Source organism: Oncorhynchus clarkii, chromosome 5 (assembly GCF_045791955.1).
Source record: "Oncorhynchus clarkii lewisi isolate Uvic-CL-2024 chromosome 5, UVic_Ocla_1.0, whole genome shotgun sequence".
Classification (NCBI taxonomy): domain Eukaryota; kingdom Metazoa; phylum Chordata; class Actinopteri; order Salmoniformes; family Salmonidae; genus Oncorhynchus; species Oncorhynchus clarkii.
The window spans coordinates 42,495,765-42,523,680 of NC_092151.1; the positions used below are offsets into that span (position 1 = coordinate 42,495,765).

The window sequence follows — 27,916 nt, forward strand, 5'->3', positions numbered from 1 at the left end:
CCGTTGTCCTGAAAAACGAATTAAGTGGTTTGAATTTGATTTTCCAGATCGCTCATTTCCTGTCCAAAGCTTGGGGATGAAGGGGAAAACAGGATGCAGGGGAAATGTGTTGCATCTGAACCACTGAAAACCTTAAGGAATACCTAACAGTGTTTGGGAAGAGGTGGTGTGTGGCAAAAGAAATGCCTTTTGACTCTCAGGAGTCAGACTGTTGATCTGAAAAGTGGCATAGATCAAAAAAGTCAAGCATTTTTTTTGCCTGGCTTGCTATGAGTAAGGCATGTTCACGGGCCCAAGGAGTTCCTGAACCATGGAGGAAGCCCTTCATGCATACATGTGCACGTGCACACAATCACACACACAAAACACACACCACCAACACATCCCACACACACCTTATCCTAACTCACACACACACACACACACACCACATCCACCCACGGCAGCCAATACGGTGGAGGGTGTCTTGGTCACTCCTTCTCTGCATGTGGCCGTCTAAGGAAAGCTTAAATCATCTCCAGCCCTGTTCCTCCCCTTAGTCAGCCTCCCGTCCTCCCCAGGCTGCCACACACACAGCAGCTGTTCCCTGCCTCACTATGACAGCCTAGCCTCACCTCTGTCTCTACAAACACACACACATACCAGTCAACAGCACAGGAGGAGCACCACTCTGTCCGATAGGGATCAGTCATTCCAGAGAAACAGGTCTGAGAACAGTGAGAGGAAAAGAATGGGGCTGTGGACGATGCTGATCGTGGCTTCGCAGCTGATCTTAAACCTGTGCTCAGACGGAGCCCAGGGATCAGGTGAGTGTAGCTGAGATGTGTTTCTTTATTATTACTGAATGTGATGCCAATGTGATCTTGATGTGGCCAGTAAAGTCTATTGAAACAATGCAATTGCACAACAAAGTACTTTGAAGTTATTGCTTTTATATTTACATTGCAGTCATTTAGCAGACGCTCTTCTCCAGAACGACTTACAGTTAGTGCTTCCATCTTAAGATAGCTAGGTGAGACAATCGCATATCACAGTCATAGCAAGTACATTTTTCCTCAATAAAGTAGCTATCAGCAAAGTAAAGCAAGACAAGGGTGAGTGTTAGTGCAAAGAAAGGCAATAGTGATATTTCATTTTTGTCTTTGGGAAGGGTGCTGTTGGATTAAAAAGGTAATTGAAGAGGCAATTACAGGATACTACAGCTAAAAGTTTTGATTTGACAATTTGATGGTAGTCAGAGACAGACAGTTTAATTTGACATACAGAGAGACTGTGATGTCATCTTCAAATGACTCTATCAGTGTAATAAAGCTCTCAGCACTCTACCCCACAGGATTCCAATAGAGGACCATGAAGCTCTGAGGTAATGATTGATCAAACAGACACTGTGATTGAGAATAGAACGTTCATTCCTTCACCATCCAATTACACAAAGGGCTACACATGGCATTTGATACTCTGTTGTGATCAATATTCCTCTATAGCATTTCTGGTGAGAAGATTGAAAATACATCGGTCAGAAGGGTGCTGTGTACTGATGACTGAGGTGTGACTGTGTGTGTGTGTGTGTGTGTGTGTGTGTGTGGGGGGGGGGGGGGGGGGGGGGGGGGGGGGGGGGGTCTGCAGTCTGGCTCTGATTTAAACAAAGTCCCAACTTAATCACACACATGGGAGTAATCACTAATGGTCTGTATGCAATACTGGAGTCTGAGCATGCACGCACACACGCGCGCACACACACACACACACACACACACACCCAAAAACACACACAAAGGGTTTTGAGAACTGTTGACAACTTTGAGAGATATTCTTTTAAAATACTTTTACAGCACAGTTGTCTCAGTTGATATGTAGTGAAACTTTTAGTCATTGGTCATTTATACAAATAGCAATTATTGGTAATAACTGCATGGGATTTCACTTAATAATATCCTCTTAGATGTCAAGTCCCCTGTTTTGGTAGTTCTGGTACCCATTCCGACCAACATTTTTGCTTATATATTGATATGTGGCCAACATAGACCTACATGGCTTGCATTGCGTGATAGCCCTGATTCTCACTGACACAGGAGTATGTCTCTTCTGCCTGTGCGAAGCAGGATGGGAAATCTGACACCAACTGAAGCTGGGATGTCCCTCCTACCATTTCATTCGCTCTTCCGACTGTCCATCAACTCCTGGCTGAACCCTACGTCACAGACACAGACACTAACATATGCCTAGAATTCTTACATCGTAATAAAACAGGAGAGAGTTTTTTGTTGTTGCTGTAGCACATTCAGTGATTGATTTATAGGGCAGTAATGTAAACTAACTAACTCATAGATTTTAAACATAACCCACTTTCTGTTTGTCATAGATGGACAATATTAATATGAGATGGAAGGCGAGTTCCCAACAAGTTCAGGAAGCTACAGCTATGTGAGACGTTCACAGCGATGGGGGCAGATGTTTTGATCAATAGAGACATTTAGAAAATATGCACATTTTCTCTAAGACTAAATATACAAATATGTACACTACATGACCAAAAATATGTGGACAAATGCTTGTCGGACATCTCATTCCAAAATCATGGGCATTAATATGGAGTTTGTACCCCCTTTGCTGCTATAACAACCTCCACTATTCTGGGAAGGCTTTCCACTAGTCGTTGGAACATTGCTGCGGGACTTTCTTCCATTCAGCCACAAGAGCATTAGTGAGGTCGAGCACTGATGTTGGGCGATTAGGCCTGACTCGCAATCGGCGTTCCAATTAATCCCAAAGGTGTTCAATGGGGTTGAGGTCAGGGCTCTGTGCAGGCCAGTCAAGTTCTTCCACACTGATCTCAACAAACCATTTCTGTATGGACCTTGTTTTGTGCTAGGCCTTCCCCACACTATTGCCACAAAGTTGGAAGCACATAATCATCTAGAATGTCATTGTATGCTGTAGCGTTAAGATTTCCCTTCACTGGAACTAAGAGGCCTAGCCCGAACCATGAAAAACAGTCCCAGACATTATTCCTCTCCCACCAAACTTTACAGTTAGCACTATGCATTCGGGGAGGTAGCGTTCTACTGGCATCTGCCACACCCAGATTAGTCCGTCGGAATACAAGATGGTGAAGCGTGATTCAACACTCCAGAGAACGCGTTTCCACTGCTCCAGAGTCGATGGCATGGCATTGCGCATGGTGAACTTAGGCTTGTGTGTTCGGCCATGGAAACCCATTTAATGAAGCTCCTAACGAAGTTATTGTGCTGATGTTGCTTCCAGAGCCAGTTTGAAACTCGGTAGTGAGTGTTGCAACCGAGGACAGATGATTTTTCTGCACTACATGCATCAGCATTCGGCGGTCACGTTCTGTGAGCTTGTGTGGCCTACCACTTAGAGGCTGAGACGTTGTTGCTCCTAGACGTGTGACAAACTGTGGTAGTGATACTTTATGTGTGGGCTGTCGGCGGTTTATTTTATGGTTAAGATGTGGATTTAGGTGGATTTGAAGGACATGGTTTTGTGTAGCTTGATGGATCTTGAGAGGACAAGTGGTGGCTGTGTGGATGAAAGCTGATCCTTTCTCATGGAGATCCTGACCCACACATGGCCCTGAGTCTAAAACACAGATGGGAGCAAGTGTGTGTGCATAGTGCGTCTAAACAGATGGATGAGAATAGAATAAGAGTGGGTTTGTTCAAATTGTTTTGTTGGTGCACCCCCAGTCCCAGTTTGCAGGCCAAGTCACGTTGAGGCCAAGTCACGATGTTTGCTTAACCTCCCTCCACAGGCGAGGGGGACAATAGCGAAGCTGAAGCCTTTCACAAACCAGGTCTGTCTGTGCTTATAAAGGTGAAATTGAGCGCAGGAAACGGCATGAAAAGGAAGCCTGTTATCGTGGCTCGAGTTACGTTTAACCACACGCCTTTAAAAGCCCCGTGCTGCTCCCCGATGAACTGGAACAGACTGAGACCAGGCAGTTGGAACCGGAGTAAAGACTGTGGACAAGAGAAAATAACAAAGATGTCTGAAGCTGAATACACACACACAATATCTTGTCTGAGGATCACACTCTGCAATCTTGGCTGAGAATAGGGGGGGGGGGATATGAGGGCAATTTTCTGGAAACATTTGGGAGCAATTTGTTGCCCTCACGATAGTGTGCCTTAAAGACAGCTGCTAGGGTACTTGTGTATTCATGTAGGGTCTCAGACTGGTGGGGAGGGATTCAAGGCACATGCTCCTGAGGCCTGCTGTGACCCAGGGTGACTTTATTCAACTAGAATTGTAATCGTGGGCTTACCTCTTCACTGACTTCTACATTCCACTCCATGTGCATTGAGTACAGTGCAGTTTACCCATATTTATCTAACTTAGCCTGGGCTTGATCTTCCAGCCAATTCTAGTCTATGTAAAGTATCCCTTCTGTACATAAAAACCACTAGCTAAAGAATAACCAAAATACCATACATTCTGATAAAAGTACAAATGTTTTACCCAAAACTCATCAACCAACCTACTCTCTCTTGACCACCAGTATCTTCTCAGCCAGGGGCGGACTGGCCATTTCGCATTTCAGGCAAATGTCAAATCGTCAGGTTCATTTTTAACTTGGATTTTTGTGCAAAATGATTATCATCTGGCAAAAAAATGGGGTGCAGATGGGAAAAATGGGCAGGTGTGGAGGCCTCAAGTAAAAAACTTGGCCGGTGTGTTGAAAATGCCAGGGTTGATTCCTGGTCCCAGTCTGCCCTTGTTCTCAGCAATCATCAGCATCATTTTCTGCCACATCTGACTCATCAACTAGCCTACAGATGTAGGATCTGAATTTGAGACAGTTTGCTACAGCAGGAAAATGAAGCCCCTGGGTGGCCCAAGAAGCAAAATAAACAAAGGAAATATATCAAGTATACAGTATATTATATATACAGTATATATCAACTGTATATGTATTATACAGTTGAAGTCGGAAGTTTACATAAACCTTAGCCAACTACATTTGAACTCAGTTTTTCACAATTCCTGACATTTAATCCTAGTTAAAATTCCCTGTTTTAGGTCAGTTAGAATCACCACTTTATTTTAAGAATGTGAAATGTCAGAAGAGTAGTAGAGAGAATTATTTATTTCAGCTTTTATTTCTTTCACCACATTCCCAGTGGGTCAGAATTTCACATACAATCAATTAGTATTTGGTAGCATTACCTTTAAATTGTTTAACTTGGGTCAAACGTCTTGGGTAGCCTTCCACAAGCTTCCCATTGATTTGGGTGAATTTGGGCCCATTCCTCCTGACAGAGCTGGTGTAACTGAGTCAGGTTTGTAGGCCTCCTTGCTCGCACACGCTTTTTCATTTCTGCCCACACATTTTCTATAGGATTGTGGTCAGGGCTTTGTGATGGCCACTCCAATACCTTGACTTTGTTTTCCTTAAGCCAATTTGGCACAACTTTGGAAGTATGCTTGGAGTCAATGTCCATTTGGAAGACCCATTTGCGACCAAGCTTTAACTTCCTGACTGATGTCTTGAGATGTTCCTTCAATATATCCTTATAATTGTCCTGCCTCATGATGCCATCTATTTTGTGAAGTGCACCAGTGCCTTCTGCAGCAATGCACCCCGACAACATGATGCTGCCACCCCCGTGCTTCACGGTTGGGATGGTGTTCTTCGGCTTGCAAGCCTCCCCCTTTTTCCTCCAAACATAATGATGGTCATTATGTCCAAACAGTTCTGTTTTTGTTTCATCATACCAGAGGACATTTCTCCAAAAAGTATGATCTTTGTCCCCATGTGTCATGCTCTGGTCTTAGTATTTTGTGTTTTCTTTATTATTTTGGTCAGGCCAGGGTGTGACATGGGTTAATTATGTGGTGTGTTTTGTCTTGGTTTTTTTGTAGGTATTGGGATTGTGGTATAGTGGGGTTATCTAGAAAAGTCTATGGTTGCCTGAAGTGGTTCTCAATCAGAGGCAGGTATTTATCGTTGTCTCTGATTGGGAACCATATTTAGGCAGCCATATTCTTTGAGTGTTTCGTGGGTGATTGTTCCTGTCTCTGTGTGCACCAGATAGGGCTGTTTTGGGTTTTCACGTTTCTTGTTTTGTTAGTTTGTTCATGTGTAGTTTCTTTATTAAAAACCATGAATAATAACCACGCTGCATTTTGGTCCGCCTCTCCTTCGACGGAAGAATACCTTAACAGAATCACCCACCACAACAGGACCAAGCGGCGTGGTGACAGGCAGCGGCAGCAGGAGCAACGAAATCCAGATTTCTGGACATGGGAGGAGATATTGGATGGTAAAGGACCCTGGGCTCAGCCTGGAGAATATCGCTGCCCCAAAGAAGAACTGGAGGCGGCGAAAGCGGAGAGGCGCTGGTATGAGGAGGCAGCACGGTGACGCGGATGGAAGCCCGAGAGTCAGCCCCAAAAATGGATTGGGGGGGAGGCACACAGGGAGTATGGTGACGTCAGGTAGGAGACCTGCGCCAACTTCCTGTGCTTACCGGGGGGCTAGAGAGACCGGGCAGGCACCGTGTTATGCTGTGGTGCGCACGGTGTCTCCAGTGCCAGTCTGCAAGGAGCAGCCAGTCTGCAAAGAGCAGCCAGTCTGCAAGGAGTAGCCAGTCTGCAAGGAGCAGCCAGTCTGCAAGGAGCCGCCAGAGCTGGCAGTCTGCATGGAGCCGCCAGAGCCGCCAGTCAGCATGGAGCAGCCAGAGCCGCCAGTCAGCATGGAGCAGCCAGAGCCGCCAGTCAGCATGGAGCAGCCAGAGCCGCCAGTCAGCATGGCGCAGCCAGAGCCGTCAGTCAGCCAGGATCTGCCAGAGCCGTCAGTCAGCCAGGATCTGCCAGAGCCGCCAGTCAGCCAGGATCTGCCAGAACCACCAGTCAGCCTGGATCTGCCAGTGCCATTAACCTGCCTGAGCTTCCTATCAGTCCTGAGCTTCCTCTCAGTGCTGAGCTACCTCTCAGTGCTGAGCTTCCTCTCAGTCCCGAGCTACCCCTCAGTCCCGAGCTACCCCTCAGTCCCGAGCTACCCCTCAGTCCCGAGCTACCCCTCAGTCCCGAGCTACCCCTCAGTCCCGAGCTGCCCCTCAGTCCAGTGGGGCCCTTGGTGAGGGTTACTAGGCAAAGGTCGGCGGCGAGGGTCGCCAATCAAAGGACGCGATGCAAGTGGACTAAGACTTTGTTGGAGTGGGGTCCACGTCCCGCGCCGGAGCTGCCATCGTGGACAGACGCCCACCCGGACCCTCCCCTATGGATTTAGGTGTGCGGCCGGGAGTCCGCACCTTGGGGGGGGGTTCTGTCATGCTCTGGTCTTAGTATTTTGTGTTTTCTTTCTTTATTATTTTGGTCAGGCCAGGGTGTGACATGGGTTAATTATGTGGTGTGTTTTGTCTTGGTTTTTTTTGTAGGTATTGGGATTGTGGTATAGTGGGGTTATCTAGAAAAGTCTATGGTTGCCTGAAGTGGTTCTCAATCAGAGGCAGGTGTTTATCGTTGTCTCTGATTGGGAACCATATTTAGGCAGCCATATTCTTTGAGTGTTTCGTGGGTGATTGTTCCTGTCTCTGTGTGCACCAGATAGGGCTGTTTTGGGTTTTCGCGTTTCTTGTTTTGTTAGTTTGTTCATGTGTAGTTTCTTTATTAAAGACCATGAATAATAACCACGCTGCATTTTGGTCCGCCTCTCCTTCGATGGAAGAATCCTGTAACACCATGTGCAGTTGCAAACCGTAGTCTGGCTTTTTTATGATCGTTTTGGAACAGTGGCTTCTTCCTTGCTGAGCGGCCTTTCAGGTTATGTCGATATAGGACTCGTTTTACTGTGGATATAGATACTTTTCTACCTGTTTCCTCCAGCATCTTCACATGGTCCTTTGCTGTTGTTTTGGGATTGATTTGCACGTTTTGCACCACAGTACGTTCATCTCTAGGAGACAGAACGCATCTCCTTCCTGAGCGGTGTGACGGCTGCCTGGTCCCATGGTGTTTATATGAACCAGAATTGTGGAGGTCTACCATTTTGTTCTGAGCTCTTGGCTGATTTATTTTTGATTTTCCATGATGTCAAGCAAAGGTCCACCTCCAATTGACTAAAATGATGTCAAATAGCCTATCAGAAGTAACATGCAGTGAAAACAAATATTAAATTTTAACTTTTAAACTTGAACTGAGTAAAAACTCTAAATATGTGATTGCACAGTAATGTTCACTTGTTTGAGGTTGAGGGTGATACTTGGTGGTGTCCCATCTTTTCCACAAGTTCATCAATGTTCGGGGTAAGGCTCTGAGCTGAAGAAATCCTCAGAATTGAGTGGAGGTGTTCAGCAGTAAGTCGACTTCTGTGTGATGTTTTGTTCAGGTTCATCAAAGAAAACAGTTGTTCACACAGGTATGTGCTGCCAAACATAGACAACGTTTGAGCAGCCTGGATGCGCAGCTGGGGCATTGTGCCGGGGAGGAAAAACGGCACCCACTGCCGCATATTTTGCCCTCAGTGCATCATTGCATTGGAGGTCAATCAACTCCATTTGGAGGTTTGGTGGTGAGCTTTCCACGTCAACAGCAAATGGGTTACCGAGCAGTTCCAACCTGCTTTTTTGTGCTTCAAAGTCAGCAAATCGGCGTCGAAAGTCAGCGGCAAGCATACCATCAGCCAACTGTGTGCTCGGGAACGCACTTAGAGAGATGGTCTGGCAGCTGGGAAAGTGGCTCAAATTTTCTTTCCGCATCTGCGTCTCCCACAGAGTCAGTTTGGTTTTAAATGCCTTCACTGTACTGTACATATCAGAGATGACACGATCCCGACCCTGCAGCTGCAAGTTTATTGCATTCAGATGACTCGTAATGTCACACAGAAAAGCAGAAACATTTCGTCTCGGAGTTGTGTTGTGTCTTTCCCTTTGCTGTCCAAGGACAAATCTCCTCACGAAGCTACATCTTTGAAGCACCTTTCCCTGGCTTAGCCATCGCACCTCTGTGTGATAAGGCAAATCACCATGCTCCGTTTCTAACTCCGTCAGAAATGCCTTGAACTGGCGGTGATTCAAACCTTTGGCTCTGATAAAGTTAACTGTGCGCGTGATGATGCTCATTACATGCTCCATTTTCAAGGCTTTACCGCACAACGCTTCCTGGTGTATGATACAATGATAAGCTGTCAGCTCACCTGTCGCGTTTTCCTCTTGCATCTTTTCCCGTATCTTCGCCACCAGTCCGCTCCTGTGTCCACACATCGCAGGTGCTCCGTCGGTTGTCAAACCCACGAGTTTTTCCCAAGGCAGCTCCATCTCATTTACACATCTTGACACCTCTTCATACAAATCATGCCCCGTAGTTGTGCCATGCATAGGACGTAAAGCCAAAAACTCCTCTGTCACGCTTAGGTTGGAGTCCACTCCGCGGATGAAAATTGACAACTGGGCAATGTCAGAAATGTCGGTGCTCTCATCCACAGCCAAGGAATATGCAATAAAATCTTTTCCCTTTTTCACAAGCTGCTCTTTTAGATTGATGGACAACTGGTCTACTCTCTCGGCAATGGTGTTTCTGCTCAGACTCACATTTAAAAAGAGTTGCCTTTTTTCTGGGCAAACTTCGTCACAAACTTTAATCATGCAGTTTTTGATGAAATCCCCCTCCGTAAATGGCCGGGCTGATTTAGCGATCTCTTCTGCCAAAATAAAACTGGCCTTGACAGTTGCGTCCGCGTGTGTGTCCGCGTGTTTCGTTTCATAATGTCGTCTCAGATTATACTCTTTCAGTACCGCCACACTTTCTCCACACAGAAGACACACAGGTTTTCCAGCTACCTTCGTGAACATATACTCCGACTCCCACCTTGTTTGAAACCCCCGGTTCTCAGTATCCACCTTCCGTTTTGCCATTTTTGATGGGTATCTGAAAGTTAATTTTACTGTGATGCTGACGACTGCTGTGCCAATAAATATTGAAATGAAGCAGCCTACTGCTCGGTGCGTCACCTTTGCATTGTGGGAAATGTAGTATTGGTGCGTGTAAAAGATCTGCGGGCTGCCGGCTTGCTGCGGGCCGGTTCTAATAATAAATCAAGATCATCCCAGGGGCCGTAAAAAACCTTCTTGCGGGCCGGATGTGGCCCGCGGGCCTTGACTCTGACATATGTGTTCTAAAGCCATCATTTTCTGGAATTTTCCAAGGTGTTTAAATACACAGTCAACTTAGTGTATGTAAACTTTTGACAAACTGGAATTATGATAGTGAAATAATCTGTCTGTAAACAATTGTTGGAAGAATTACTTGTGTCATGCACAAAGTAGATGTCCCAACTGACTTGCCAAATCTATAGTTTGTTAACAAGACATTTGTGGAGTGGTTAAACGAGTTTTAATGCCTCCAATCTAAGTGTATGTAAACTTCTGACTTCAACTATATATTTTATTTTTTACTGCAACCGACAACCACAGGAGGACTCTACTAATAATCAGATGGGTGGAGGAGAGGAGGTATGGGGCCCACGTAGGTAACTGCGGGGCCCTGTCTTGATTGGGTAACTGATGGCAGAGAGGAAAAACACTTACAGTGGGGCAAAAAAGTATTTAGTCAGCCACCAATTGTGCAAGTTCTCCCACTTAAAAAGATGAGAGGCCTGTAATTTATCATAGGTACACTTCAACTAAATCCAGAAAATCACATTGTAGGATTTTTTATGAATTTATTTGCAAATTATGGTGGAAAATAAGTATTTGGTCAATTAAAAAAAAGATTATCTCAATATTTTGTTATATACCATTTGTTGGCAATGACAGAGGTCAAACGTTTTCTGTAAGTCTTCACAAGGTTTTCACACACTGTTGCTGGTATTTTGGCCCATTCCTCCATGCAGATCTCCTCTAGAGCAGTGATGTTTTGGGACTGTTGCTGGGCAACACGGACTTTCAACTCCCTCCAAAGATTTTCTATGTGGTTGAGATCTGGAGACTGGCTAGGCCACTCCAGGACCTTGAAATGCTTCTTATGAAGCCCCTTCGTTGCCCGGGCGGTGTGTTTGGGATCATTGTCATGCTGAAAGACCCAGCCACGTTTCATCTTCAATGCCCTTGCTGATGGAAGGAGGTTTTCACTCAAAATCTCACGATACATGGCCCCATTCATTCTTTCCTTTACACAGATCAGTCGTCCTGGTCCCTTTGCAGAAAAACAGCCCCAAAGCATGATGTTTCCACCCCCATGCTTCACAGTAGGTATGGTGTTCTTTGGATGCAACTCAGCATCCTTTGTCCTCCAAACACGACAAGTTGAGTTTTTACCAAAAAGTTATATTTTGGTTTCATCTGACCATATGACATTCTCCCAATCTTCTTCTGGATCATCCAAATGCTCTCTACTAAACTTCAGACGGGCTTGGACATGTACTAGCTTAAGCAGGGGGACACGTCTGGCACTGCAGGATTTGAGTCCCTGGCGGCGTAGTGTGTTACTGATGGTAGGCTTTGTTACTTTGGTCCCAGCTCTGTGCAGGTCATTCACTAGGTCTGATGTGTGGTTCTGGGATTTTTGCTCACCGTTCATTTTGACCCCACAGGGTGAGATCTTACGTGGAGCCCCAGATCGAGGGAGATTATCAGTGGTCTTGTATATCTTCAATTTCCTAATACTTGCTCCCGCAGTTGATTTCTTCAAAACAAGCTGCTTACTTATTGCAGATTCAGTCTTCCCAGCCTGGTGCAGGTCTACAATTTTGTTTCTGGTGTCCTTTGACAGCTCTTTGGTCTTGGCCATAGTGGAGTTTGGAGTGTGACTGTTTGAAGTTGTGGACAGGTGTCTTTTATACTGACAACAAGTTCAAACAGGTGCCATTAATACAGGTAACGAGTGGAGGACAGAGGAGCCTGTTAAAGAAGAAGTTACAGGTCTGTGAGAGCCAGAAATCTTGCTTGTTTGTAGGGGACCAAATACTCATTTTCCACCATAATTTGCAAATAAATTCATTAAAAATCCTACAATGTGATTTTCTGGATTTTATTTCTCATTTTGTCTGTCATAGTTGAAGTGTACCTATGATGAAAATTACAGGCCTCTCTCATCTTCTTAAGTGGGAGAACTTGCACAATTGGTGGCTGACTAAATACTTTTTTGCCCCACTGTATATGGCAGGGAGAAAGTACATTTCCTGCAATTCTACACATTTTGTCATGGGGCGTAGAGAAAATGTTGAAATTTTAAAGCAAGTTACCTACAATTCTACATATTTTGTAATGATGCTAAGTTAATGATATCTGAGTGGGATTCAGGCCTCCTGGAGGTTAGGGCCCCTGGGCACTTGCCCTGTGTGCCCATTTGGTATTTGGCCATGTTTGACTAATTTACCAATCTAAAAATTGTTAGCTGACATGGCTAATTGAGTGACTGTCAGTGACTGACATAACCACAGGAAGTTGAGACCCCTACTGAGTTCTTAAATAAATATATTATAATGATATGTTAATCCGGCCCTGTATGTGGATTATAATGAATGGACATTTTTTTTGTAGGGGTTGATAAATTATTCGTTAGGGCAAATGAAGTATGACATTTTCAAGTGGAAATGACATACTTTAGTTACATTTTTAAACATTGAATACACTACAAATTTGCATTTCCTGGTGTGCATCAAATTACTATCCTACATCTGTACTCTCTCTTGACCACCAGTTTCTTCACAGCACATCAAAACCTCTAGCTCAGAAATCATCAGCATTCAGGAAAAAGTGAAGAAATGGATTCTGCTGCTGAGAAGGCAATTTAACATTTCCCACCAGCTACCCAAACTCACTGTGATGTTCCAGCCTAGTCTAGTCTATAAAGTATTGACGTGGACATTCCCCACGGTACATCCAAAACACCTTGCTCAATAACCATCCCATCCATCTATTTAGGTTTGTTTATTCTCGCTCTACTGAGCCACAGACAGTGTGAATAATTTGAATAATGAATATTCATCATTTCCTACCATGTGTGTAACTTTACTTTATTTTTTACCTCTGCAGTCTATGATCTCCTAAACTCCCCGGACTGTCTGCCAGACCTACTGCAGGGCGGCCTGGTGGAGCAGGGGGTGAATGAGGCGTTCATCCTCACCACCTTTAAACTGCAGCCCAAGACTGGCACCACCGTGTTTGGTCTGTACAACCCCCGGGACAACAGCAAGTACTTTGAGTTCACCGTGCTGGGGAAACTCAACAGAGGTAATGGCTAGGAAGGAGAGGCTAGGGACTTAATGCCCAACTGAGGGGATTTATCTACTTGTACACTGAAGATATAGAAGATAATGTTTTATTACACAACAGATATTATTGTTTTATTATACAACAGCTATTGTTGTATTTTACGCATTATTAATTCAAAGATATCGAATTTGGCCATCAGTGCAGCCTCAAAGAATTAGATGCACAACGGCTCAGAGGACAAGGGATGCATGATATACTGCACTTTTCTGTAAAATGTGGTATTGAAAAGTTCTCTCTCTCTTTCCATTTCATTTGTGTTTAAAAATCATTACTTTCGCCTTTCTTTTTCTGCATTATTCATGTATTCAATTCATTGACGCATTTGCTGTGATTCACTCTCCATCTCATGCAATTTTACACTCTATGGCCTTTTTCTTCTTGTCCCTTTCCCTCTCTAACCTCACCCCCTCTCCCCTCACTCCCTCACTCCCTCACTCCCAGCTGTGCTGCGTTACCTGAGGAGTGATCGGAGGATGAGCTCTGTGACCTTCAACAACATCCAACTGGCGGACGGTCAGCGCCACCGCCTCCTCTTCCACCTGAAGGGGATGCAGCAGGGCCCAGGGGCGGTGGAGCTGCACCTGGACTGCAGACTGGTGGAGACGGTCAGGGATCTCCCCTCCGTGTTTCAGGGCCTGCCTGCAGGCTACGGCGTGGTGGAGCTGAAAAGCATGCAGGGCAAAGCAGAGGTGATGTTATGGTATTTGTCTCAAATGGCAACCTATTGTACTCATCTCAATTAACATTATATAGTGCACTACGTTGGACCATTGTCAGGTTGGATGTTATTCAAATTAAGCACGTCATATGCGATGCAATCATTATTGTGCCCCACCAATGAAATCGGGAGGGGGACTATAGATCTGTCTCTGTCTGTTCACACACAATATCTCAGACCCCACTGACCCATTTTGACGAACATTTTGCCATAGCGATCCAGCATTTACATAATTAGACTGATTGGCACGATTTTGAGGAAACTTGGGTGAATGATGTATCTTGCCATAGAGATCTGGAATTGACTAAATTACACTGATTGGCCGAATGGGGGCGATCAATAATTTTCCCTTTGGGAACAACATGTTTACTGTTGTCTTGTTTACTCATAGAACCATAGATGTTTCTGTTACCCATCCCAAACCATTACCTTTGTGGCCGTTGTACTCAGGGACGTCATTTATTTACTCATATATCTTCCTTCCAAATTCAAATGACCCTAACCCTAGCCTGGATGCAAGATGTTGCCAAATCCTTGTCTATCAAAAATGTAGCATTTGTCAAGCAATTTAGAGTTGGCTAAAGCAGGAACAAATCTGGCAACCAGAAAACAAACCTGGCAACCTGTCCTTATCAAGCCCATCCATCAGCACGGACTCCAACTGATGGATCCCTGTTGTTGGACTTCTTCACAAACAGGAGGAGCTGGAGGAATTGAAACTGGTGGTGGGAGACACGTTCGAGAACGTAGCCTCTCTACAAAACTGCCACCAACAAGGAGACTCGGTGCAGACTCTGGGTAAGAGTTTATGACAAATAAACAAACCAGCTCATTTTCCTGTGTTTTCCCTAAACTGTTAATTTAGTCTCTACTGTCTAGTTTAGACAGACACATTTTTTTGAGGAAAGGCCTTTTCTTGTACGTCACCCAATCACTTTTCATGAAAGTAGCTAAATGGTGATAGAATGCTCATATGTACACTACCGGTCAAATATTTTCGAAACATCTACTTATTCAAGGGTATTTCTTTATTTTGACTATTTTCTACATTGAAGAATAAAAGTGAAGACATCAAAACTATGAAATAACACATATGGAATCATGTAGTAACCAAAAAAGTGTTAAACAAATCAAAATATATTTTCTATTAGAGATTCTTCAAAGTAGCCACCCTTTGCATTGATGACAGCTTTGCACAATCTTGGAATTCTCTCAACCAGCTTCATGAGGAATGCTTTTCCAACAGTCTTGAAGGAGTTCCCACGAATGCTGAGCACTTGCTGACTACTTTTCCTTCACTATGTGGTCCAACTCATCCCAAACCATCTCAATTGGGTTGAGGTTGGGTTATTGTGGAGGCCAGATCATCTGATGCAGCACTCCATCACTCTCCTTGGTCAAATAGCCCTTACACAGCCTGGAGCTGTGTTTTGAGTCATGATAGTTCCACTAAGCGCAAATTAATGGCGTATTGCTGCAGAATGCTGTGGTAGCCATGCTGGTTAAGTGTGCATGGAATTCTAAATAAATCACTGACAGTGTAACCAGCAATGCACCCCTACACCTTCACACCTCCTCCTCCATGCTTCACGGTGGGAACCACTCATACGGAAATCCTCCATTCACCTACTCTGCGTCTCACAAAGACACAGCGGTTGTAACCAAAAATCTCAAATTTGGATTCATCAGACCAAAGGACAGATTTCTAACGGTCTAATATCCATTGCTCGTGTTTCTTGGCCCAAGCAAGTATCTTCTCCTTATTGGTGTCCTTTAGTAGTGGTTTCTTTGCAGCAATTCAACCATGAAGGCCTGATTCACAAAGTCCTCTGAACAGTTGATGTTGAGATGTGTCTGTTACTTGAACTCTGTTAAGCATTTATTTGGGATGCAATCTGAGGTGCCGTTAACTCTAATTAACTTATCCTCTGCAGCAGAGGTAACTCTGGGTCTTCCTTTCCTGTGGCGGTCCTCATGAGAGACAGTTTCATAATAGCGCTTGATGGTTTTTGCAACTGTACTTGAAACTTTAAAAGTTCTTGACCTTGAATCCCGCTAACAGGATCGATATAACAACAGCCAGTTAAAGTGCAGGCCGCCAAATTCAAAACAACAGAAATCTCATAATTAAAATTCCTCAAACATAGAAGTATTTTACACCATTTTAAAGATAAACTTGTTGTTAATTCGATCACAGTGTCCGATTTCAAAAAGGCTTTACGACGAAAGCACACCAAACGATTATGTTAGGTCTGCACCTAGTCATGGAAAAACACAGCCATTTTTCCAGCCAAAGAGAGGAGTCACAAAAAGCAGAAATAGAGATAAAATGAATCACTAACCTTTGATGATCTTCATCAGATGACAATAATAGCACTTCATGTTACACAATACATGTATGTTTTGTTCGATAAAGTTCATATACAAAAATATGAGTTTACATTGGCGCGTTATGGAGTAGTAGTTCCAAAACATCCAGTGATTTTGCAGAGAGCCACATCAATTTACAGAAATACTCATAATAAACATTGATAAAAGATACAACTATTATGCATGGATTTATAGATACACTTCTCCTTAATGCAGCCGCTGTGTCAGATTTCAAAATAACTTTACCGAAAAAGCACACCATGCAATAATCTGAGTACAGCGCTCAGACAATAAATCAAGCCATACAGATATCTGCCATGTTGTGGAGTCAACAGAAGTCAGAAATAACATTATAAATATTCACTTACCTTTGATGATCTTCATTAGAATGCGCTCCCAGGAATCCCAGTTCCACAATAATGTTTGATTTGTTCGATAAAGTCCATAAAGTCCATTTATGTCCAAATACATCCTTTTTGTTTGCGCGTTTAGCTCAGTAATCCAAATTCATGACGTGCAGGCCAGACGAAAAATCAAAAAGTTCCATAGAAACATGTCAAATGAAGTATAGAATCAATCTTTAGGATGTTTATAACATAAATCTTCAATAATGTTCCAACCGGAGAATTCCTTTGTCTTCAGAAATGCAATGTAACGAGAGCTAACTCTCACGTGAACGCGCGTGACCAGCTCATGCCACTCTGCCATTCCCCCCTCCTTCACAGTAGAAGCATCAAACAAGGTTATATAGACTGTTGACATCTAGTGGAAGCCTTAGGAAGTGCAATTTGACCCCATAGACACTGTATATGCGATAGGCAAAGAGTTGAAAAACTACAAACCTCAGATTTCCCACTTCCTGGTTGGATTTTTTCTCAGGTTTTTCCCTGCCATATGAGTTCTGTTATACTCACAGACATCATTCAAACAGTTTTAGAAACTGTTTTCTATCCAAATCTAATAATAATATGCACATATTAGCAACTGGGCCTGAGTAGCAGGCAGTTTTCTCTGGGCACCTTATTCATTATTATACTCAATACTATATATTATTATACTCAATACTGCCCCCAGCCATAAGAAGTTAAAGTTATGTTGGACTGTCATTTCTCCTTGCATATTTGAGATGTTCTTACGATAATATGGACTTGGTCTTTTACCAAATAGGACTATCTTCTGTATACCAACTGATTGGCTCAAACGCATTAAGAAGGAAAGAAATTCCACAAAATAACTTTTAACAACCAGACCTGTTAATTGAAATGAATTCCAGGTGACTACCTCGTGAAGCTGGTTGAGAGAATGCCAAGAGGTCATCAAAGCAAAGGGTGGCTACTTTGAAGAATCTCAAATATATTTTGATTTGTTTAACACATTTTTGGTTACTACATGATTCCATGTGTGTTATTTCATAGTTTTGCTGTCTTCACTATTATTCTACAATGTAGAAAATAGTCAAAATAAAGAAAAACCCTTGAATGAGTAGGTGTCCAAACTTTTGACTGGCACTACATACATAGATATACTGTCTAATTCACCCTGTTACTGTACGTTGAGGGTAGCTCAAACAAGAACCCCAACTCAAGTGTTTTGGTATGACCCATGTTCTTCCCCCATTCTCCCTTTCTAGGGAGTTTTTCTAGCCATCATGCTTCTACACCTGCATTGCTTGCTGTTTGGGGTTTTAGGCTGGGTTTCTGTACAGCACTTTGAGATATCAGCTGATGTACGAAGGGCTATATAAATACATTTGATTTGATTTGCAGGGGTTAACACAAAGCAACTCTCCAATCAAATGCTTGAGCTCACCCAGGTGATAAATGAGCTGAAAGATGTCCTTATTCAGCAGGTAACTATAATGGTCAAGCTCCTCTTGGAACTCTTAAACTGCACCTCCTGACCCACTGAGTCCATTTACAAACATGCTACCTGGGGCGGCAGGTAGCCTAGTGGTTAGAGCGTTGGACTAGTAACCGAAAGGTTGCAAGATTGAATCCCCGAGCTGACAAGGTACAAGTCTGTCGTTCTACCCCTGAACAAGGCAGTTAACCCAATGTTCCTAGGACGTCATTGAAAATAAGAATTTGTTCTTAACTGTTCATTGCCTGTTACCCTGTATTATCCATGTAGGGTTCATACGTCTGTGGGGGCTGTAAATCAAGATATAATAAAAATGTTTCTGCTGCTTTCTAAAGGTCAAAGAGACATCTTTTCTCAGAAACACCATCTCTGAGTGCCAGGCTTGTGGTGAGAACATCCAATACCACCATTATATTACAAATTATTTATTCTGTATTATGTGTTCTGCATTCATGTCATATGTTGTTTATGGATTGGGCCAAGATTTTTTTCCTGACCATGAGACCTAACAAGGAAAATCCCTAGACCCCAGTTTTACTTGAAGCATGTTCGCTTATGACACATTCATAACTAATACATGAGAAGCCACTGATATTGTGAAAATTAGTGTCATAAAAATATATTTCCTCTGGGTGTCTTTGAAGGACTGGGTGGAAGCGAGGTCATTGAGCCAAAGTGTGCCCCTGGTGTTTGTTTCCGTGACGACATGTGTATTGAGACGGAGGAGGGTGTTGAGTGTGGACCCTGTCCTGATGGATACACAGGGGATGGCTTCAGCTGTGATGATGTGGATGAGGTAGAGTGCGTGTGTCTGTGTGTTAACGGTGTGTATTTATGTGGTTGTAATCATTCTAAAATACTAACCAAGCGTCTTCTACTCTCTCTCTCTCTCTCTCTCTCTCTCTCTCTCTCTCTCTCTCTCTCTCTCTCTCTCTCTCTCTCTCTCTCTCTCTCTCTCTCTCTCTCTCTCTCTCTCTCTCTCTCTCTCTCTCTCTCTCTCTCTCTCTCTCTCTCTAGTGTCAGTTTAACCCTTGCTTCGCCGGGGTAAAGTGTGTGAACACAGCTCCAGGGTTTCGCTGTGACACATGTCCTCTGGGCTACACTGGTCTGGCTGTGGAGGGGGTGGGAGTGGTCTACGCACAGACAAACAAACAGGTCAGTCTACATCACCAAATGGAGTCAAGGTCTAATGAAAAAAATGAAAAGGAAAAGCTACACTCTAGTAGCTCTAATAAAATCCTTTACTCACCAACGTTTCGACAGCAAGCTGCCGTCCTCCATTTCACCTTGGTCAATTCAAGAAGATGAATTGAAATGAAATCGACCCCCCACCCGGTGACATTGTTACTAGGATAACTCATCTTGTAACATCTTTTCAAGCTATATATCATAATTTGTATTTTTATGCTCAACTTCGTTTTTTTTAACTGGATATCTCTTAGGTCTGTGACGACATTGATGAGTGCAAAGGACCCAACAACGGAGGGTGCACTGCTGACTCTCTCTGTCACAACTCTGCGGTAAGGACTGAGTGTCTGTCTGATAGCCCGGTGGTCGCCACATCTTTTTGCTTCGGCCAACTCCTGACCTTCGCTATCACACAACAGAAACTACTTGAAGCACAAGCAGATCTGGGGACCGGGCTAGTATCTGGAATCCAAATAGAATATCGCTCCATTTTAAACAATAGGACAAGGGAACCACGTGTGTTAAAAGGATTCCAAGCTAAATATCTGACCCAAGTACAAGTACTACATGTATGATATATTGTTCATTGCCTGTTACCCTGTATTATCCCTGTAGGGTTCATACGTCTGTGGGGGCTGTAAAACAGGCTACATAGGGGGCCAGGTGAAGGGCTGTAAGCCAGAGAGGAGCTGTGGTAACAGTCGGACCAACCCCTGTGATGTCAACGCCCAGTGTATCCAAGAAAGAGACGGCTCCATCACCTGTCAGGTGGGGTCCTATAGATCACAAACTAGCCTCCGTTGACAGAACTCGCTCTCACTCACACACGCATGCACACACACACACATAGAGACGCAGAATAACACACACACACACATACACACTCGTCACTCTATAAAACTAGGCCAACCTTTTACTGACTGCCTTACGCACACACACACACACACACACACACACACACACACACACACACACACACACACACACACACACACACTGCCTCAAGTGTTTTCTCTTATTTTCCCTGTCAGTGTGGGATTGGCTGGGCTGGTAATGGCTACCTATGTGGGAAGGACACAGACATTGATGGATACCCTGATGAGAAACTCAAGTGCAAGGATATGGTCTGTAAAAAGGTAACCATGACAACTGAACAAATACAACTATCCTGGAATAAACATCACATGTGATCTCTCTTTCCGTGCCTCCCCATCTCTCTCGCTTTTAACTCTCTCTCTCTCTCTTTCGCTCTTCCTGTATCACCATCTCTCCCTCTCCCCCTTTCTCACTCCCTCATTCCCCCTCTCTCCCCTTTCCCCTCCCCCCATCTTATTTTGACGTTGTGTCTGTTAAAGGGTTAACAGGGTGTCGAAATCAATCTGTTGGTTGTCAGGATAACTGCATGCGTGTTCCCAACTCTGGCCAAGAAGATGCTGACGAGGACGGACAAGGGGACGCTTGTGACGCTGACGCTGATGGAGACGGTATTCTGAATGAACAGGTAGACACACACACACACACACACACACACACACACACACACACACACACACACACACACACACACACACACACACACAGTACAGCTCCCTCCCTCAAACTCTCTGCTCCCCCTGTGTCCCTCTCCCATGCAGGATAACTGTTGGCTGAAGCCTAACGTGGACCAGAGGAATAGTGACAAGGACAACCACGGTGATGCTTGTGACAACTGTCGTACGGTGGAGAACCCCGATCAGAGGGACACTGACGGTGACAGGAAAGGAGACGCCTGCGATGATGACATGGATGGAGACGGTGCGTACAGCGACACATCCCTACCACCTAACTAGCGTCACAGTAGTCTGATACAACAGCCGTTTGACTAGAAAACACCAAAACACCAACCCTACCCTGATCCCATTACTAAACACACACAAACACACAGTATGCCTTTGTCCTCCTCACGCTTTGATACAGTACATGACTGTCTGGGTTTCTTTTTACAGACTCTGTCTACAGACCACTTGACCTTTATGCAATGATCACAGTACTGTTGCTTCCCTGAGATAAATGAGAAATGACACACCTAGGGCCTTCTGCACAAACACTTTACTCAGATGACAAATGCAACAGCGCCTGCCTGTGGCACAACTAGTGAACTATTAGAAACAGAATATCAACGTAAAGAGCATCAACCCCGTGCAGTTTGCTTTTAAATAATAATGCATTGATTCAACATCAGTGAGTAAGCCTTCAAATCACATAAATCACGCTTTATGATTTTTCTCATGGGCCATACTTACACTTTTTTTGACACTTTCGCAGATGTTCTTCAAATATCTAGAACAGCTATCCCTGGTGTGCCTACATCACAAAGCAGTAATCCTGAAAGAGACTACTTTACTTAAGCACTGTCATGTATTTCCCTAACACGTCTGCAGAGTGGTGGGATACTATTGGTCAGATAACTTTACAATCTCAAACTCTGTAATTTAATTGGTCTCCAGGCTTGAAGAACTTCCTGGATAACTGCCAGATGGTGGTGAACCGGGACCAGTTGGACCGGGATGGAGATGGAGTGGGAGACGCCTGTGACAGCTGCCCCGATATTCCTAATCCTAACCAGGTCAGACTGCCTCCACAGGCCTCCATTGAAGGTTCTGAGACCTGTTCAGTTTACAGATATATACTGGAATATGGAGCGACTGAGATGTCGTCTCCTGTGTGAGGTCAAAAAGTGTTTTAACAAATCTGTGCTCTGATTTCAGTCCGACATCGATGATGACCTGGTTGGGGATTCTTGTGACACAAACCAAGACAGGTAAAAGAAAACATATTTTAAAGTATCTGACATTAGAAAAAGTATTCTCTTAAAATATCCACTTCATGATTTAATTGATTTAGTCAATGCATGATTCCAGTAGTCAATTCATCCCTTTATTTTTATGAATATTCAACTACAGTATATATACTGAACAAAAATACTGTGTTGTGTGACAAAACTGCACATTTTAGAGTGGCCTTTTATTGTCCCCAGCACAAGGTGCACCTGTGTAGTGATCATGTTGTTTAATCAGCTTCTTGATATGCCACACCTGTCAGGTGTATTGATTATCTTGGCAAAGGAGAAATGTTCACTAACAGGGATGCCCAAAAATGGTTTACAAAATTTGTGAGAAGACCTATCTTTTCTGTCCCTTCTCCTTATGTGTTACCTGCCTGGTCTGTAGTGATGGTGACGGTCACCAGGACACCAAGGACAACTGTCCCAACGTGATCAACAGCTCCCAGCTGGACACAGACAAAGACGGCCTGGGGGATGAGTGTGACGATGACGATGACAACGACAGCATCCCTGACTTCCTGCCACCAGGACCCGACAACTGCAGACTGGTGCCCAACCCCGACCAGCTGGATGAGAACAGTCAGTAGTAATCTGTCTTTCACACTTTTTAAATTTACATTTACAATTTGTGACCAAATTGCCCAGCAATGGGAAATAACACTTTACTAAATCCGAATCTGAATTATTGAGTTATCACCTAAAAGCTATAGCCTAGTGTTTCAGTCTGTTTGGGCTTCGACCAACCCTTTTCAGTGTAAGTTTGTGTCCTGCCAAATGTGCTGTAAATGGTGTGACAACAATAGGAGACTTGACTACACACACAATATGAGTATACACATTTTGTAACTGAAGGTAAAACTTGAGGAAGTGAAGTGCCTATGGACTGACAAGGTTTTCCATCACATTCAGCTTTGACACCTGCAAAAGAACTGTAGCTTCACTGATCTAATACTGTCCTTCAAACAACGTATACTCAGTCACCATTGATCTTCAACCAATCAACCAACAAACCTTAAACTCTCTGCTTTACTAGTGTATTGCCTATGCTTAGAACCTTATTGGCCATCATTTCTAAGCTTTTGTGTATTCTCTCCTCCCAGATGACGGTGTTGGGGATGTGTGTGAGTCAGACTTTGACCAGGACAAGGTGATTGACAGAATAGACAACTGTCCAGAGAACGCTGAGGTCACTCTGACAGACTTCAGAGCCTATCAGACGGTGGTGCTGGACCCCGAGGGCGACGCCCAGATTGACCCCAACTGGGTTGTCCTCAATCAGGTGTGATGGCCATTTACAGGACTACAGGAAATAATAAGCTAAATATTTTCAAATGCTTTGAATTTGACAACAGGACTGACATTTTATCTCTCAAACAGGGAATGGAGATTGTGCAGACCATGAACAGTGACCCTGGACTGGCTGTGGGTAAGAAAGACTTCCAAATCATTATCAAGTATCATATATATCGTATTGTATCAACTCGTATTCTATTTCGTCGTAACCTCTTTGTTTTGTTCCCTAGGTTACACTGCGTTCAGTGGGGTGGACTTTGAGGGGACGTTCCATGTAAACACAGTGACGGACGATGACTACGCAGGCTTCATCTTTGGCTACCAGGACTCCTCCTCCTTCTACGTGGTCATGTGGAAACAGACTGAGCAGACCTACTGGCAGGCCACACCCTTCAGAGCAGTGGCCGAGCCTGGCATCCAGCTCAAGGTGTGTGTGTGTGTGTGTGTGTGTACAGTGCCTTGCGAAAGTATTCGGCCCCCTTGAACTTTGCGACCTTTTGCCACATTTCAGGCTTCAAACATAAAGATATAAAACTGTATTTTTTTGTGAAGAATCAACAACAAGTGGGACACAATCATGAAGTGGAACGACATTTATTGGATATTTCAAACTTTTTTAACAAATCAAAAACTGAAAAATTGGGCGTGCAAAATTATTCAGCCCCCTTAAGTTAATACTTTGTAGCGCCACCTTTTGCTGCGATTACAGCTGTAAGTCGCTTGGGGTATGTCTCTATCAGTTTTGCACATCGAGAGACTGAAATTTTTTCCCATTCCTCCTTGCAAAACAGCTCGAGCTCAGTGAGATTGGATGGAGAGCATTTGTGAACAGCAGTTTTCAGTTCTTTCCACAGATTCTCGATTGGATTCAGGTCTGGACTTTGACTTGGCCATTCTAACACCTGGATATGTTTATTTTTGAACCATTCCATTGTAGATTTTGCTTTATGTTTTGGATCATTGTCTTGTTGGAAGACAAATCTCTGTCCCAGTCTCAGGTCTTTTGCAGACACCATCAGGTTTTCTTCCAGAATGGTCCTGTATTTGGCTCCATCCATCTTCCCATCAATTTTAACCATCTTCCCTGTCCCTGCTGAAGAAAAGCAGGCCCAAACCATGATGCTGCCACCACCATGTTTGACAGTGGGGATGGTGTGTTCAGGGTGATGGGCTGTGTTGCTTTTACGCCAAACATAACGTTTGCATTGTTGCCAAAAAGTTCAATTTTGGTTTCATCTGACCAGAGCACCTTCTTCCACATGTTTGTGTCTCCCAGGTGGCTTGTGGCAAACTTTAAACAACACTTTTTATGGATATCTTTAAGAAATGGCTTTCTTCTTGCCACTCTTCCATAAAGGCCAGATTTGCGCAATATACGACTGATTGTTGTCCTATGGACAGAGTCTCCCACCTCAGCTGTAGATCTCTGCAGTTCATCCAGAGTGATCATGGGCCTCTTGGCTGCATCTCTGATCAGTCTTCTCCTTGTATGAGCTGAAAGTTTAGAGGGACGGCCAGGTCTTGGTAGATTTGCAGTGGTCTGATACTCCTTCCATTTCAATATTATCGCTTGCACAGTGCTCCTTGGGATGTTTAAAGCTTGGGAAATCTTTTTGTACCCAAATCCGGCTTTAAACTTCTTCACAACAGTATCTCGGACCTGCCTGGTGTGTTCCTTGTTCTTCATGATGCTCTCTGCGCTTTTGACGGACCTCTGAGACTATCACAGTGCAGGTGCATTTATACGGAGACTTGATTACACACAGGTGGATTGTATTTATCATCATTAGTCATTTAGGTCAACATTGGATCATTCAGAGATCCTCACTGAACTTCTGGAGAGAGTTTACTTCACTGAAAGTAAAGGGGCTGAATGATTTTGCACGCCCAATTTTTCAGTTTTTGATTTGTTAAAAAAGTGTGAAATATCCAATAAATGTCGTTCCACTTCATGATTGTGTCCCACTTGTTGTTGATTCTTCACAAAAAAATACAGTTTTATATCTTTATGTTTGAAGCCTGAAATGTGGCAAAAGGTCGCAAAGTTCAAGGGGGCCGAATACTTTCGCAAGGCACTGTATGTGCATTGAATCGTACAATGAAATCTGTATTTTTATTTTTGTATTTACTTCTCCCTCGCTATCTCCCAGGCTGTGAAGTCTAAGTCGGGTCCAGGTGAGCACCTGAGGAACTCCCTTTGGCACACAGGGGACACCAACGACCAGGTGCGTCTGTTGTGGAAGGACCCCAGGAACGTGGGCTGGAAGGACAAGGTTTCCTACCGCTGGTACCTGCAGCACCGGCCCCAGGTTGGATACATCAGGTGAGACAGCTGATATGATGCACACAGGATGGCTTCTGAGAGTGAGAGTGAGTGAGTGAGTGAGTGAGTGAGTGAGTGAGTGAGTCAGATGTGATCTCTCCATCTAATACTCTAGTTTTCTAACAAGAATGACTGTCTGTTGGGTTTTTGGACAGGGCCCGTTTCTATGAAGGTACAGAACTGGTGGCTGACTCTGGTGTGACCATTGACACCACCATGAGAGGAGGGAGACTGGGCGTTTTCTGTTTCTCTCAGGAAAACATCATCTGGTCCAACCTAAAGTACCGCTGCAATGGTAAGTAAGAGGCTAGTTGAAACTGGCCATTTGAGATGCTCTTTTTTCTTTACTGAGTTTATTTGTACATTTATGACAATATTCAAGCTGTTTGTTTTTATCTCAAATTTGTCACATTGCCATCCTTGATTTAACTGACCCTCAGTAGAAATTGACCCTGACCCTTAACCTCTGACCTCTAACCTCTAAAGACACCATCCCTGAGGACTTCCAGTTCAGCACGCAGCACGGCGTCAACGACAGTCTCTAATCCTACAGAGTCTGAAAGAAAGACCGTTTCTCCACGTGTTTGTACACAGTGGCAATACTGTATGTACTGTATGTTTTCTGTTTATGTCTATGCCACCTCCCCTCATTTTTTTTTTTAATCAACTTGTCTTCCTGAGTATTAAAATCAGTGTCCTCGGTGCTCTGAATGAGGACTACTAGAGTAAAATAAAATGATATTTATCATTACATTTCGTGCATATTACAATTCAAACTCTAGATTTTCTTTATTCTTTGAGCTCATTTTGCGTTATCATCCACATACACAATCATCAGCCATTGATATAAGCTTCCTTCTCTGTCAGAGCAGCATTTATTCCCAGCGTGATATACCAGCCCCACACTCTGCACAATGTATTCACACGACATGGACATGAACGGGAACACAAGAGAGGAGTCAGACCATGGTGACTTGGCCATGCCTGGGCATAGTCCATTTTCTTGTACCCTGGTCCCAGATCTGTTTGTGCTATCTTGCAATTTTGGAAAGACAACACAAACAGATCTGGGACCAGGCTAACTGTCTTGTAACTCTGACCCTCAACCCTCACCCGAGGCCTAGTCTTAACCAAGAGTTTGGTTATCATTGCTTATCACGGCTCCTTGACGCAACTCTCTGGAGACCAATGGAAAGCGATGCTTTATATATTTAAATGATTCTCAAATCAAATCTACTCCTTTGTCTGGTTTCAATCTTAGACATAGGTGTTTATATGTTTGAAATTCATGTTGATTATTTTCTAAATTATAAGGTTATCGACAAGAGAATTCCACATTAAAAAAAATTAAGAGACATTGCATCATTTTTTGTCTTGCCTTATTGTAAGAACAGATTCCATTTGTTTCTCAAGAATTTAATCAGCCAATCTCACAGTTCATGTGGTCAAATTGTAAATTTACAGAAGTGAGGAAACAAGACTTGACCTGTTAACCTATTATTATTAGGGGTGACCATGTGACACGGGCATACATAAAGTCTGCTTATATATATATCTTTTTTTTTAACTAGAGGGCTTAACCCTCAAGCTACCGACTGGGGTCATTTTGATTAAAGAGCAGTAAAATAACAATAGCAAGGCTATATACAGGGGGTATTACCCTAGATATATGCTTTGTTTCTGTAAAAACAGCTCATAAAAGTATGTCAGTTGTATGAATACTTTGTAGAACTGTAATACAACTGTAATACAGTAACAGCTACCCTCTAAATGTACACATTGTGCTGTATCGTGTGTATTCTCCAATTAAATAGTTATTATACTGAAAATTGTATATGAATACCAGAATTCCTATAATATCCTCCAATGCATTATATGTGCAATTTGTTATGATACTGTATTTTGGGTGCTATACCATTGGTTTGAAGTGATTTAGAGGATAAGGGCATGATTTTTGAAGCAGCCTGCCATAGGCCCTATACTCCAATTGTTTCACTAGTAGCAATGATAACGCTGTCTCTGGGATAAGTAAATAAAGGAAATTAATCCATATTTTGGTTTATGTCTCTCAGGATCACTTGGCATTCATCTTTACCCCATAAATA

The 27,916-nt window shown here is 43.5% G+C and overlaps 1 protein-coding gene across 1 annotated transcript; it reads left to right on the plus strand.

Moving 5' to 3' along the window:
• Positions 1–555: 555 nt before the first annotated feature.
• On the plus strand, positions 556–27,171 carry LOC139408875 (thrombospondin-4-B-like). Its single transcript, XM_071153287.1, has 22 exons — positions 556–806; positions 12,996–13,193; positions 13,677–13,924; positions 14,652–14,751; positions 18,090–18,172; positions 18,519–18,570; positions 18,828–18,979; positions 19,201–19,338; positions 19,626–19,703; positions 19,987–20,139; positions 20,403–20,507; positions 20,765–20,872; positions 21,006–21,165; positions 21,858–21,976; positions 22,119–22,171; positions 22,581–22,774; positions 23,296–23,474; positions 23,573–23,621; positions 23,719–23,915; positions 25,639–25,811; positions 25,967–26,106; positions 26,298–27,171. The coding sequence occupies exons 1-22, from the start codon at positions 731–733 to the stop codon at positions 26,354–26,356; spliced, it is 2,814 nt and encodes a 937-aa protein (XP_071009388.1). The 5' UTR covers positions 556–730; the 3' UTR covers positions 26,357–27,171.
• Positions 27,172–27,916: the final 745 nt, after the last annotated feature.

Coding starts and splice junctions, on each gene's coding strand:
- LOC139408875 (XM_071153287.1), top strand. CDS start 731: ATGGGGCTGTGGACGATGCTGATCGTGGCTTCGCAGCTGATCTTAAAC. Junction 19,339..19,625: donor ACGCACAGACAAACAAACAG/GTCAGTCTACAT, acceptor GATATCTCTTAG/GTCTGTGACGACATTGATGA. Junction 22,775..23,295: donor CGACCAGCTGGATGAGAACA/GTCAGTAGTAAT, acceptor CTCTCCTCCCAG/ATGACGGTGTTGGGGATGTG.